The sequence below is a fragment of the Lutra lutra genome, chromosome 15 (genome assembly GCF_902655055.1).
Source record: "Lutra lutra chromosome 15, mLutLut1.2, whole genome shotgun sequence".
Taxonomy (NCBI): domain Eukaryota; kingdom Metazoa; phylum Chordata; class Mammalia; order Carnivora; family Mustelidae; genus Lutra; species Lutra lutra.
The window spans coordinates 3953730-3969350 of NC_062292.1; the positions used below are offsets into that span (position 1 = coordinate 3953730).

At 39.8% G+C, this 15621-nt stretch overlaps 1 protein-coding gene across 8 annotated transcripts in view; it reads left to right on the plus strand.

The window, feature by feature from the left end:
• The window catches only part of DNM3 (dynamin 3), a 553426-nt gene that overhangs the window by 259668 nt on the left and 278137 nt on the right, over positions 1-15621 (plus strand). For 5 of the 8 annotated variants that reach the window (XM_047705745.1, XM_047705741.1, XM_047705742.1 and 2 more), the window contains exons 13-14: positions 1567-1618; positions 2444-2473. In XM_047705745.1, coding sequence (XP_047561701.1) covers positions 1567-1618; positions 2444-2473 — 82 coding nt within the window. The remainder of the gene's footprint in view (positions 1-1566; positions 1619-2443; positions 2474-15621) is intronic. The other 3 variants (XM_047705744.1, XM_047705748.1, XM_047705743.1) reach the window with 1 other exon arrangement.

The window sequence follows — 15621 nt, forward strand, 5'->3', positions numbered from 1 at the left end:
AGCATAAAGGCTTTGAGGTGGGATTGTGCTTGGTAGGTTTGAAAAAAAAGAAAGGAGTCATTGTGGCTGGACCTCTCCAATGAACAAGGTGGCGACAGTAGATGATTCAAAGAGGCAGAGGTTGGGGGTCAGCTGAGTAGGGCCTGTGGACCGTTGTAAGGACTTCTACGCTGAATAGAATGGTATTGCATAGTAGTACAGAGTGTTTTGAGCAGCAGAATGGCAAGGATCCCCTTTATTAAAGGATCATTTTGGCCTCTGTGTTGAGAATTGATGTTAGGGGGACAAGTGTGGAAGCAGAGACCAGAGTAAGTGATAACAATATGAATAAGAGATAACCATGGCTTGGGCCAATGTGGTAGCCATAGGGGGTGGTAAAAAGATGTTGGATTTTATTTAATTAAATTAATGTATTTTTAAAAAAGGTTTTGTCTTTAAGGAATTTCTATACCTAACATGCAGCTTGAAACTATAATCCTGAGATCAAGAGTTGCATGCTCCACTGACTGAGCCAGTCAGGCTCCCGAAGATGTTGAATTCTAAATATATTTTATTTTATTTTATTTTAAAAATTTGTTTGAGAGAGAGAGAGAGAGAGAGAGAATCTCCAGCAGATTCCCTGCCGAGCATAGAGCCTGGTGTGGGGCTCGATCTCACCACCCCAAGATCATGACCTGAGCCAAAACCAAGAGTTGGACGCTTAACTGACAGAGCCCCCAGGCACCCCAAATTTTAAATACATCTTAAAAAGTAAAGTCAATAGCATTTACTCATGATTGGTTGTAGAGTGTGTGAGAGAAAGAGGAATCAAGGGTTTTGGCTTAAGCGCTTAGAAATATGGAATGACCCCTAATCGAGGAGGGAAAACTGTGGTGGAGCAGGTTTTAGGGAGGAGATCAGAAGTTCAGTGTTGGCGTTCTAAGTTTGAGATGTGCATTAGACCTCCGGGGAGAGGATGAGTTGTCAAAACATTTGAATCTGGGGGTGGGGAAACCGGTCCGGACTGGAGGTCACTCTAGGAATTGTGGGAATGTGGTAGAATTCAAAGCAATGAGATTGGTTAATAGAACAAAGAATTTGGGATCTGAAATCAGAGTGCTTGGTACCACCACCTTATTAGCCGAGTGACTCATTCTATCTGCCTGTAAAATGAGAAGAATAGTAGTAACTATCTCATGGAATGAAAGTATAAATTTAAATCAAAATCACTGGTACCTATCAAACACCACTTCGAGCATATACTCAGAAAGTGTTAACTGTTATTTTCAGTGCAACCATTCTGTATATCTATTAGGACATCACAAACACGTGCACAGACTCATGTGATTAGTGTAGCAATACAGTTTTGCACCCCGTGATGTCGTGTTTTGGTTTGGGATGGGTAATTCATACTAATTCCCCTGAGCTGGTTTTGCTTCCAGAATTAAACTGGCCTGGATTTTTGGTGTTTGCTCTGTCTCAGGTTTTGATGCATTTTGAAAGCCTGTATATAGTTTAATATGTGTTACTTGTTCCCAAAAAAGTCTCATGAGTTTCTTCAGTGCCGGTCTCCTTTCCTTTTCTCAGTGCTCAGCAGAGGAGCAGTCAGGTTCACAAGAAAAACACAATTGGAAATCAGGTAGGCATTTTTAAAATAATCAGTGTATGCATGCCCCAAAGAATTTGAACTCAGTTGCTTGACTGATTTTTTTAATGCAAATTAATCATGTGCAGATTTTGCAAAAAAATGCAGCTTTTTATTTTATTTTGTTTTTGCTTGTAAGGTTTTTGGAGTGCATTGCATTTTTTTTTTTTTTTGGCTATTTTATGCATTTAACTTTATCGATTTATTTTAAATAACTTTTCTGCTATTTGCTCTGCTTTTCAAAATTGACTCCTTGTGTCGTCCTACTTTGCTTGCTTATGTTACCCCTAAATTTGATTTAACATGGAATCTGTGAGTCGGTTCAAGGTTAAAACATGGTGAGTCGTTGCATGAGCTTCTGTCGCTGCTGACTAGTTCACACGTTTGCACAGCTTGGTAACAGTGAAGGGACAGCTCATAAAGAAGGCAGTTGTTGGATTTACTCTCTGCCGCACCAAATTCCTGTTGGCTAATGAAGATGTTAATTCCTACGACGATCTGATCTTTTAAGTTTTTGTGTTTGGGGCTGACCAGCTGTCTCTGACTAATAGCGCTCAGCAGAGATTGCATTAACTCTGACAGTTTGCTGTTTCTTTTATGTTTTATGTGATAATGAATATTTGCATTGTTATTTCTTTTCAACTCAAAACAATGATGATTTTATAGTTTTTTTTTAAATTCAGAGGTACAATTATTGAACAAATTGAAACCTCTGCTCTAGAAGTTTTTCCATTGTTTTGAAAGGAGAAGAGGTAATAACAGACTTTATTTTAAAAACTTTTTTTCTGAACTAAAGCATATAATTCTTTGCTATTTCAGGGAACCAATCTTCCGCCTTCAAGGCAAATTGTACGAGCTAAGTTCTGTAAGCTTTACTGTTGCTTTTTCATTTAGCTTCCCAAGGGCACAGTTTGTCTTTAACTGATTAACTCAACTAGCGCTTGCTACTAATTTTTTTAAACTTAGGTTGTCTTGTCCATAACACTGTTATCATTGAAATAAAAATCCCCTTAAGAGGGTTCATCCCTTCACTGCTAATAACTTGCTGTGACTGAAAGGTATGAACTAGTAAACTCTAAAATGCTGTAATAATAAACCCTTAACACTGTGGGTGCTTTGGTATTTCTCTAATTTTAACAGGCCTTAAAATAATTAAAATTATTAATGATCTTCATCTCTGTCCCTTTATGCTATGTTGTTACAAGGCATAATAAGCCTTTCTCTATAACTTGTGTGGTAATATCTCCAATAAATGTGGTTGGTGCCTCCAAAAGGTGGGTGAATATTAAACATCTGATTTTGAATGTATTTGTAGATAAGCCTACTCAATTACAATTTTTTGTATTTTTTTAAAAAATAAAACAAAACCCAAATGACATCCATTGCTATTGTACATGGCTTTAAAGTTGAATCTTTTAAAACTAGATACTATATCTTCACTTTATGGAAGTGTAAAGATACTGTCAAATTCCTGGCATAGGCATTTAAAAAAACAAAAACAAAAACTAAACCCCAAAACATTACACTCTTATTTTTACCACAGATGAAGCAGCCTTAAACTCTTTCTTCCAATTGGGCTCAAGTTAAGAATGAGATTGTGGAATATCGACCAATTATTTGCCTCATGATGTTTTGGAAGAAAGTCTTTGAAATTAGACATTCCTGGGTTCAAATTCTGCTCTGTCACTTAGTAGCCACGGGGCCTGGGACAAACTGAACCTGAGTTTGCTCAGTTGTGTGATGAGAAGAATGAAAATATATCCATAGGATGATTGTGAGAATCAGAAGTAATTTACATAGTGATGTTTTCAGCTGGGTGCTGGGTGTGTGACTTGCGAAAGCAGTTACCTTGTAGGTGCTGTTCTTGAAGCTTTCAGGAGAAGAAATATAAAATATAAAAAAATTACAAAAGTTACAAAATCAGAACAATGAAACATTTGGGAAAATTAGCTATGGCAAATTATTTTGAAGACTGCAATGCCCAGATTAAGGCTTGATGTATAAAGGATTTGTCTATAAGACTTTCCTCATGATCAGAAGCTCTAGCTCATAAAAGTTTATACTTATTGGAAAAGCAATAGTATAGTGGCATAAATCCACATTTTAAATCAGATAGAAAGGAAATTCAGAACAGTTTTCAATTATATATTGCTTGCAAATGCTGAAATAATGTTAATTGTGTTTCTGTGACTTTACTTTCACTGAGTACTTCAAAGCCCATACATTATGGAGGTCTTAAAATTCAAGATAATAGAATTGGGTGAGTCTCTTAATAGAATACAGATCCCTACCCAAAACCCTTGGGGCCAGATGCGCCTTTAATGTCAGAACTTTTTGGATTTTAGAAAAAAAGTACATTGCATATATCATATAGTACCCAGTATTCCTGTGGGGTCAGAGACACAGCACCCTTTAATTAAACACATTATGTTTCTGCAGGAAAACAAATGAACAGTCACACTAAGATGAAATGAGAGATATTTTCATATCAGGTCAGATTTTGCTGCTAAATTTTTGTTTTGTTTATTTATTTATTTAGCTTTAAATTTTTTAGAGAGGGAGAGAGAGATGGGGAAAGGGCAGAGGGAGAGGGAGAGGAGAATCTGAAACAGGCTCCACACCCAACACAGAGCCTGACTCAGGGCTCAGTCTCACCACCCTGAGATCAGGACCTGAGCCAAAATCAAGATGGCCGACTGAGCCACTCAGGTGCCCCTGTCTGTTTGAAAACAAAAACCTTTTACTTTGCAAGTAAGGGGTTAGGAACCAGAATATCTTATATTGCAGGATCAAATTCAGTAATTACTTGCAGTACAGTGTATTTTAGAGATTTATTTATTTATTTATTTATTTATTTGCTGCTTAGCAGAAATGAACTATGATTACTTGAAACCATTTTCTTTATGAATCTGAATGTCCGAGGTTGATTTGAATTTGTATAAAAAGTCTTTGCCTATTAAGAAGCTCAAAGGCAGGGACCCTTAGAGCCCAGTCTTTTAACTCATGCTGGCTTTTATGGTTGGTGGGGCAGAAATACTGTGTTATCCTACAGGTGGTTCATCCATTCTGATATTCCTTTAGGGCTCTTGGTTGTAAGAGATTCTGCTGTACAGAGTCCTTTAGAAGGAATTCAGAAAAGGAAAACTTCTTAAAGGCAATCCCATTCATTTTTGGCTGCCTAGAAATTTGTCAGCTTGAAAGTTCCACAAATTGATGTCAACGTTGGTACAAAAAAATGTGAGCATATAATTAGCTTAAAGTTGCATTGCCCAAAAATTTAAACATAACCTTCATTCATCCATTCACTCATCAAATATGTATTCAAAGCCTAAGAGTATGAAAAACTATGGTAGATGTTTAGTACAGAATGATAAATAAATCATGGGTCCTGTCCTCGGGGACCTCACAGCCCAGTGGGGATGATGGTAAGTAAGCAAACGGAAGTCTGCCATCTTTTCCAAGGCTAGCTCCTTCTAATCCTTCAGGTCTCCCTGAAATGTCACTTCTGAAATAGATTGGCCCTGGCCATCAGATGTAAAATCACCTTCCCTTCCTACTGTCTTGACATTATCTATTATCTTCTTGTTTACTTTTTGAACTTCCTTCACTAGGACCTGAGCTCCATTAAATTTTTTTTTTTTTTTTTTTTTTTTTGTGATCCAGAAGGCCATGGAGTATCATTGTAAGGTTTTAAGTACAATCATAATGTACCAAACCCTACAGATATGTTTTTTTTTCTATACATACATACCTGTGATAAAGTTTAGTTTATAAATTAGGCACAGCAAGAGATTAACAACAATAATTAATAATAAATTAGAATATTATAGCAATATACTATAATAAAAGTTGTGTGGATGTGGTCTCTGTCTCTCAGAATATCTTCTTCTACTGTAGTCATCCTCGTGCTGAGGTAGGATGGTCAAATGCCCATGCGATGAGAAGTGAGGTCAGCAACACAGGCACTGTGTTATGTGTTGAGCTACTGGCAACCTTGTGCTTATAAGTCAGAAGGATCATCTGCTTCTGGGCTGCAGTTGACAGCGGGTAACCCTGACCACAGCTAAGAGAGGACTGAACACACCAGGATGAAGGGGAGAATGTGTAGGGCTGGAGGCTGACATCAGTGAGCGGGATGTTGTGTCCCAAAGGCGCGAGACAATGCCACCTAAAGGTCAGAGAGGTTATTAGAATAAGAAGACACAGAACTGGAGGAGGGGAACGACAAATGAGAACCACAGATATTTGTAGAACATTGTTTGTCCTCAGAAGGTCTGGGTGGCTGAAGAGAAATGGGGATGAAATTCCCTGGATTTAAGGATAGATCTACGATATTTGGAAGCTGGGGGGATTACATGGCTGATCATGCATTCCTTTAGCTACAAGAATCTAGGGCATGAAGACACCGCAGACGTGCTCATTGGCCCCAGACTGCATCCAGTTAGGAAGTACTTAGGAAGAAATGTATGATGAGGAAGAATCTTGCTTCAGACCGGGAGCAGAGCAGGTTCGTGCAGGAGCCTGAGTCTCGGGCTGCCTCCCAGTCCTGGGCTTCGTGTCTGTTTTCCACCAATGCGCCTTCTCCTGCTGACTTCAAATTGGAGTCGGAAATTGAGCTTTCCCAAACTGATAGGCCTCCAGATAACTGGATTCCCAAACTCCCTGAAGCAGAAAAGAACTTTCTTACCAGAACAGGGTTTTGTTCCTCCCCTGCTTTCTTGAAACCAGTCTCTTTTCTGTAGGACCCCCAAAAGCTGGCAGCACATCCCAGCGTCCTGAAATTCGCCTACCGAGCCCCGTAGCCGTCCAGCCTCTGCAAGGACATGGTTTGAGACCAGTGTTGGAAGAGGCGAGAGTTTGCTGCGCTAAGTGACGGCTGGTTAGGAAATCTGCCCTCCTCCTCGGCCCCAGCAGACCCGCTCCCAGCCCCCCTCCTCTCTCCCGGCGGCCCCTTTACATTTCAGGGTCCGGCGGCCCGTCCTCACCTGACATCCCGGTATCAAGGTCTAGATCAGGACCCTTCCAGGTACAAATTTCGGAAAAATTTAACGTACGCAACCTCAGAAAAAACCGAGTTAATTAACTTACGTGTTTGAATATTTTGGGAAAAGAGTTAAGTGGGGTCTGAGCTCCGGTTCGACAGGGTCGGAATGGGCCGGTGTCAGGAACCACGATGGGCCGGAGGGGCCCTTCCCTTTCTTTCCTCTGCGTCTTTGCTGTTGGCTCTGCTCTCGAGCCCCCCAGGACTGCGGTACGACAGCTATGGGCCCTTAGGGGTTTCCCGACTTCGAACCCGACAGAAATAAGCGGATCTTCGTCCCAGAGGTCTCGGAGAAGCTCCCGCGGCTCGCTCGGATGGAACAGGCTGGGATCTGGGCTCTTCCCGGGCCAGTCCCTGCGGCTGGAGAGCGAGGCGCTCTGATTGGCTCAGGCCAGGTCACGTGGGGGAGCCGGGGGCGGGGCTCCTGGGACGGCGGTCGGAGCTGTGGTCGGAAGACGAGGGAGCGACCCTGGGGGACGTGCGACGGAGGTGATGGCGACAGGTGCTTTGTTGAGCTCTGTCCGCACCACGATTTAACTCGGATAATAGGATTCTTAGGGATATTGTCTTGTTAAAGAGATGTAACATGGTGAAACCGGTTATTAAAACCCTTTGGTTCATTAGTGACTAATGAGCTGCTCCCAGCTCATCCTCTCACTTTCTCTGCCCTCATCTCCCTCTGTCTTCCCAAAACGAACGAACGAACAGAAGCATTTCTATGGGTGCTGTTCAGTTGAGAGGTAGGACGGTGTCATGGTTCTTCAGAGCTGGAACTCGGAAATCACCCTGTGGCCAGGAGCAAATGTTGAACGTCCTGTTCCTCAGGCTTCTAAATCGGGTGATGAAATACGATCATGAAGTTTTTGTAAGGATTAAATGAGATAATACAAGCTGGGTACCTACCGCAGGGCTTGGCCGGTCATAAGCCCTATATAAGCGCTTGTTATTATTGTTGTTGCTGTATTCCTCTGTTAGTGTTCAAGAAAGATGGTAAAATGATTGCTTTTATTTTCCAATTGAGCCTTCCGCTCCCCTGGAAGCAGGAAAGATTGCTACAAAGTAGCAGCGAATTTTGCATTTCCACAATGGTTTGTGGATTAGTTTTTGAGGACAACTTTCTGAGTACAGAAGAAGAAAAGTACCCGCCACCCCAATATTCTAATAGGCAGTTTAATGTATTTTAAACTAGATATTATAAATTTTTGGAACAAGTTGGCACTTTATCAAGTTCTTTTAACAGAACGTACATTAGAAAACATTATTTGCAGGAAGAATTGAATACTTGCTCTATTGATCTTCAAGTAGTCCGTTTTAATGAAAACTCTGTCAATGTTATCCTGGTGTTTTAGGGCTTTGTGGTTGCTTATTTAGAAGAAATAACTCAATAATTAAAAATTATCAAAGATTTGTGGCAAGATAGAATATATACCTTTAAGAATGTATGATGCTTTTCTGTATTTATTATACATTACATAGCGGCCCCTTATAGCAAAGGAATGTAAATATAATTTTTATTAGATGTAATGGATTGCATTTTAGGAAACATTTCTAAAATTGTGCAATTCAGGTCAGTGGGAATATAACTTGTCATACCAGCACAATCATACATCACAAGCATTTTAGAACATATAGCATGTGTAAAATGATATCTGTGTTACGGTGTTTCTTTCCTGTCAGGAGAACAAAGTGTTGTTTGCTGCCAGTTAGTCTGATATTTAAATTTTTAAGTTTATACACTAGTTCTGAGGCTACCATTTCTTTGGGGTATTAGTTTTCTAGGGCTGCTGTAACAAAGTACCACAAATGGAGTGACAGAAAACAAGAGAAATGTATTCTCTCACAGTTCTAGAAGGCTAGCCATCTGAAATCAAAGCATCTTTAGGGTCATGTGCCCTGTGAAGGTTCTAGAAAATCTTTCTTGACTCTTCCTGGCTGCTGGCAGCTCCTGGCCCTCCTTGGCTTGTGACAGTAGGACTCCACTCTGTGCCGCCATCTTCTCATGGCTTCTGACCCTCTGTATGTGTCTGTTTCTGTGTCCCCTCCTCTTCTTCTAGGGACACCAGTCATTGGATCTGGAGCCCCCTCTAATTCAGTATGACCTCACCTTATCTAGTTACATCTGCAAAAACCCAATTTCCAAAGAAAGTCACACTCAGAGGTTCCAGATGGATGTAAATTTTGGGAGACAGTATTCAACTCACTACACTTTGGCCACTTGCAGATTTTCTTTTCTTTTTCTTCTTCTTCTTCATTTTTTTTAAAATGGCTTATTGTAATAAAACTTTACCTGGGATTTAGCTATATGGGATGCTGATGCACTTTAATGGTTTATTAAACTAAGAATTTATAAATTGGACCATTAGAGCTTTAAAAGCTATCTTATTTATTATTCTGTTTTGAGAAAATATTAACCTTGTATTATTGAGAGAAAACAGCACTGTTCTATCCTGTATGGTGCCATTCAAATATCATTTTGATTAACTGGGCTTTTTTTTTTTTTTAGAATTGCTTCTTGAGAATTTATCTATTTTTCTCTGAAGTTTGTAGCATTCAAGTAATTCATCATGAGGGGGAAAAAAGGAAACATTGCATACTTTTAAGTGATAATACACAAACTCCCTTTTTCCTCATTTCATGTTCTGCCTTGGCTAATCTTCTCCCCAGTCTTACCCCCCAGCCCTCAAGAGACTGTAGTAGTGGGGGGAAGGGGAGGGCAGAGAGGAAACCAACAGACAGAAAGACAGACAGACATGGTGTGGAGCTATAAATACATCTTAAAATTTGGGAATTTGCATTTTTAAAATCTATCAAGTAGGAAAGTTGTATTTACTTGAAAAAAAAAAAACAACTGAAGGGATGAATGGCTGTCCCCTCCTATCAGTTCTGTAGAAATCATGGTAGTTAACATGGAATAGTTATAGTGTTTCAGGTTTGGTTTTAGGTACCTCACCCATCAACTCATTATTCGTCCCAACAATCCCGTGAGGTAGGTGCTCTCATTATCTCCATTTTATTTATTCTTTTAATATATTTTTTCTTTTTTTAAAATATTAACATCAGATGTATTATTTGTTTCAATCTCCATTTTACAGATAAGGAAGCTGAGGCAGGGAAAGGCCAAGTATTGTGTCCAGTCTGAACAGTTTACTAATGAGAGCATCAGGATTCAGGGGCAACAATTTGATTCTCGCCCTTGTTCACTTCATTGTGGGGTTTATCCACTGCTTCTAACCGGTCATAAATTGCAGGAAGAATCTCACTCAGTCTCAGTTAAAGCAAGTTGCATCACTGAAGTCCATTCACTCTTGGTTTTATTTGTTCCTGAAATTTTTTTTCTTTTTTTTTTAAGATTTTTATTTATTCATCTGACAGACAGAGATCACAAGCAGGCAGAGAGGCAGGCAGAGAGAGAGGGGGAAGCAGGCTCCCCACCGAGCAGAGAGCCCGATGCGGGGGTCGATCCCAGGACTCTGGGATCATGACCCAATGCAAAGGCAGAGGCTTAACTCACTGAGCCACCCAGGCGCCCCTGAAATTTGTTCTTAAGCTGATTGATCCTGAATAGCGTGAGTTTAGGTCTGTATAAATTAATCTGATTGTGGTAGTCAGTTTGGGCTGCTGTGACAAAATACCATAGACTGGGTGACTTAAACAGCAAACGTTTATTTGTCACAGTTCTGGGCAAAGGTGAGGCCAAGGTGCCACATGGTTGAGTTCTTGGTGAGTGCCCTCTTCCTGGTTATGTTCTCACATGCCCTTCCTTGGGACAGAGAGGGAGAGGGATCCATCCATCTATCCATTTCTCCCCTTCCCTTTTTTTTTTTTTTTTTAAGTAGACTCCATGCCTAACTAACATTGGGCTTGAACTCATGGCCCTGAGATCAAGAGTCGCGTGCTCTACCAACTGAGCCAGCCTCGTGCCCCCTCCCCTTCTTTTTATAAAGGTATAAATACCATCATGGGAGCTCTACCCTCATGACCTCTTCTAACCCTAATTAACTCCTAGAGGCCCCACCTCCTAATGCCATCCCATCGGAGGTTACAGTTTGAATGTATGTATTTTGGGGGAATACTCATATTTACTTTGTAACACTGATTAGCAATGAAAACCTGGAGTAGCTTTTAGAATGTGTTTCCTCTTTTCCTTCAGTTCAGGGAAGTCCAGAGGGGTCAGTCAATAGCTTATAAAATAGAAAAATTTTTATTTTAATAAAATAGAGAATAGCATCTGTGAAAGCCACACTTAGTGAAGTGCAGGGTCTGCTAATTTCTTCTGCATCTTTTAAAATCTAGACTTTTATTTGGAATAGCATTTAATATATGCCTCATAATTTTTTCCAGGAAATGTGCAGATGTCCTTACCATATTGTTACAGTCAAGTTACATTTTAATTGAAGGTTTAAGGCTGAAAATCGGTGAGGAGAAAAACCTATCTACTCAAAATTACCTTGAAAAATGCCGTTAAGAGGGGCACCTGGGTGGCTCAGTGGGTTAAAGCCTCTGCCTTCGGCTCAGGTCATGATCTCAGGGTCCTGGGATCGAGCCCCGCATTGGGCTCTCTGCTCAGCAGAGAGCCTGCTTCCCTCTCTCTCTCTCTCTCTCTCTCTGCCTACTTGTGATCTCTGTCTGTCAAATAAATAAATAAAAAATTAAAAAAAAAAATGCCGTTAAGGGCCAGAACGTAGCCGCTCATTTCAGCTGTGGCCTTTTCTTGGGGCGGAAGACGCTTGGTCTTGTTTCTCCAGGGAAATGGCGTCCGAGCAAACTAAGTGCTTCTCCCCCCTCCTCTCTCTCACTAGCTGTCTCACGGCTCCCCCTTCACTCCCTGCTTCTCCTTTTTTCCTCCCTCTGTCTCTTTTGTCCTCTGCCTTTCTCTACCTTCCCTCCTTTTTTTTTTTTTTTTAAACAAAGCACAATGTGTTTCCTAGTAAGTTAAATGCCTGATTGATTTGAGCTCTCTGGAATTTTATAACATTAAAACATTTTATTTTCCCTCACTGTTACTTGATTGGCCTCCGTAATTTTGGATCTGAATGTTCCCCTGAATTAACAGATAAATGACATCTTAGTGTCTTCCTGTTTATGACTATTTTCAAGGTTTATGGACATTGGGATTGTATCATTTCCTTGGTTCTGAATGAGTGGCTCTCACTGTCTTCATTTCCACTTCTTTAATTTCCATTCCGCATCTCAGAGAAATTTCCACTTTATTTTCCTACACAGGCACCTGAATGTAGAGGGGTCCTAAAGGTTGCTGCCTCAGCCGATACCAGAAGTTGCTGGTTTTCTTCCTCAGACAAGCCTCTGGTAGCCCCACACCAGCCGCCCTGACCTCCCGCGCTCCCTCCCTCCCCGCTCCCTCCTGCAGGCCTGGGGAGCACCGGTGCTCCTGATGCCTCAGGCCTGGCGGTCAGCTTGCCTCATCCCACTCCTCACCACTGAGCTCCTCTTCCGGCCCCTTGGCACAGGGGCTTCTTAAGCAGTTTGACAGGATAGAGCTATTACTCTAAAAAGGCAGAAAAATTGCTCCTCAAGTGTGCGTTTGTTTTTTCCATTGTTGGTCAAGACTTCCCCTATGTGCAGTATATAGCTAATTTATCTTTCTAAATATTTATTTATTTGAGACTGATGGCATGCACAGGGGAGGGGCAAAGGGAGAGAGAGAGAGAGAATCTCAAGCTGACTCCGTGCTGAGCGCAGAGCCCGGCATGAGGCTTGATCTCGGGACCCCAAGATCATGACCTGAGCTGAGATCAAGAGTTGGATGCTTAACCGACCGAGCCACCCAGGGGTCCCTCTAGCTAATTTAACACAAAGTTTCAATGGAGCCTTACGGTTTTGAAGCCATAATTTTCATTTGTTACACAAGAAATATATGAGCATATTTTCACTGTGGAAAATTAAGTAATGCTGATCCAGTAGATACAGCTTTGATTCTCACCCCAACCTACTCAACCCCTTAGATGTAACCTCTCTTATCACTTGAGTACAGTGCGTACATAAACACACACACACACACACAGTTGATTTTTAAAAAGGGATCACAAATATCTTACATATATGACACTATCTTATAAGCTCCACAAAGGCAAGGACTTTTGTCTCTCTTGTTTGTTGATGGATCTGGAACACTTAGAACCTACTTTCTAGTAGATGCTTAGCAAACACATTTGAACTTACTTTATCCACTTAATGATACGTCTTAGAGGTTCGTCCATGTAGACACAGAGAGAAGACAACTAACTTTTTTACTGGTGCGCAGTGGTATTGAGTATTGCACTGTGTAGGTGTGCGGCTGTTCAAGAATCCCCCGAGGATTGCAGTTTTTCCTAAAATCCTGAACCAGTTTATAGACCTTACAACTATATATGTGAGAACCTAAATTTCCAACACTGGATAATTATAATTATGTAATTTTGGATAGTTTGCTGAAAATAATATATTGCTTGGTTTTCATTTCACTTATTACAAGTTATACAGACTTTAAAATATTTAAGAAACGGGGTGGGGCGCCTGGCTGGCTCATTTGGGAGATCATATGATTCTTGATCTTGGAATTGTGAGTTTGAGCCCCATGTTGGGTGTAGACATTACTTAAAAATAAAAAATCTTGGGCACCTGGGTGGCTCAGTCAGTTAAGCAGCTGATTTTGGCTCAGGTCATGATCCCAGGGTCCTGAAATTGTTCCCCCCACGGGCTCCTTGCTCAGTGGGGAACTTGCTTCTCCATCTGCCTGCCACTCCCCCTGCCTGGACTCTCTTTCGCTCTGTCAAATAAATAAATAAATAGATAAATAGATAGATAAATAAATATATTTTAAAAATCTTTAAAAAAATAAGTAAATGAAATATTTAAGAGACAATTGTATCCCTTCTATGAAATGTCTGATGGTATCTCTATGCCCATTTTGAAGGGACTGTGACATTATTTTCTTACTGGCTTTAGAATTTTTTTTTAATCGTCTGAATATTGTGTATTATATCTAGTGCAGATATTTTCTGCTTGTCACTTGTTATACACTTTATTGTATATTGTAAAACAAAAAGTTATAATTTTGATCTAGACAAATTTTTCAGTTTTTGCAGCATTTAAATTTTGTTTTGCTTATCAGAGACGTTGACTAGTCCACCCAGGTCATACGGCGGATAAATGGCATACTCCTGCCTTCGGTCCAGGTCATGGAGGAACGCTTATCCTCGGATCTGTATCTGGGTTTTGTATCCTGTTCCAGCTTTGTTGATTTTTGTACAGTGACCCACTTTTAAATTATTGCAGCTGTCTAATACATTTTAATGTCTGCTAGGTCATTTCCTTTCATTACTCCTCTTTTTCAGAAATGTACTGAGCTTTTGCAGATGACTCATTCTTTCAGTTGAAGATTAAAATCTTGTCACTTACGAATTACAATTCTATTTGAATTTTGATATTTGTAAAGCCTATAAATTAATATGGGAAGAAGTCATATTTTTTCATATCCTTTTATTCCATCCAATCAGATGGTGATTCCTTCAGTTTATTATAGTTTCCTATTTTTCTCTTAATATAAGTAAATTTACATTTATTATTAAAATATAAAATAACTTGGAAATACCCTTATGTTATAATTATGAAAGGGGTGTTTTAAAAATATACTTTATTTATTACAATGTGAAACTTTTGATTTTTACGCACTTATTTTGTATTAGTGCAATTGACCAGTTTTGCTAATAGTTTTTCATTTAATTATAATTTTTATCTTACCTGTTTGTAATGGGAATGTTTTTATCTAATGGGAACATTTTATTAATGGGAATGTTTTATTTAATGGGAATGACTTTATTACCATTTGATTTTGGTTTTAGTTTAAAATATATTTATTGTTATAAGGAAATAATTTAGTCTATTCCTCCACATTCTGTCTCAGAAATGAGCATTTAGTTGAGATGATTATGCTCTTACACATTGAACAAATTATGTAAGTTGTTATACTGATGGACTTACTAACCATCTTTGCTTTTCTAGTATAAATCCTATGTGGCCATTAGGGGTAATTCTTTTGCCGTTGAATTAATTTTCCTGTTATTTAGTTGATGATTAGTATATTTTGCCTATGACATAAAGTTTTTCTTTATAAAAATAAATGGATATATTTATAAGTTAATGAGAGAAGATAAATGAATAGACAATACTATTGAAATGTCTACTGAAAGAAAAATGTCACAGACATCGAAGAGTAAAGGATATTGCATGTCTTATTCCTGATCATCTCAATTTCCTTGACAAAATAGGAGGCTGGGGTGTTTGCTGACCGCCTGGGAGTGGCAGTTACATGGGAGCCTTACAGGGTTGATGAAATTCAGTGTCGTTTCCAAGTGGGATTGTTAAGAGAAGCGAAAGGGCTTTCAGCTACCGGCCAGTTTACATGCCGAGACGCCTGCGTAGAGATGCTAAACTCTGTATTTGCTATGCAGAGAACCCCCGTTCCTTCAATTTAGCAAATTAAGAGATTAGCAAAGGACAAATTAGACAACTTCAGTGACTAAAAAGGAGTTGCGGGATATTTTTTGTTAGTGATGAAGTCCAAGTTCTACAGCTGAAGGTCCTTTCGAAAGGACGTCACTGCCTCACTATCCCAGTGAAGGTAGAAAAGGAAGCTGAGAAATTTTTGTGTATATTTCCAACAGAGGTCTTTGGTTATTTTTGTCCACTGCTTCCCATACCGAAATCAAATCCACACAACCTAAGTATGTCCCCAAGTCACCATGACCAAGGCAAACTGTGCTTTTCGTCCCTAAAGCACAAGTCTTTCCATACTCAGTGCATAACATTTCAGAACTCTTCCTGAGTCAGAATGCTTAGCCCAGGATCCTCAGAAGACAGGGACATCTTTACATTCTAAAGATATTTCACCCAAGAGAAGGCTGAGAGATATACTCACAGAAAAGACAGCCCATGCTGACCATGTCTGGAAGGTAGG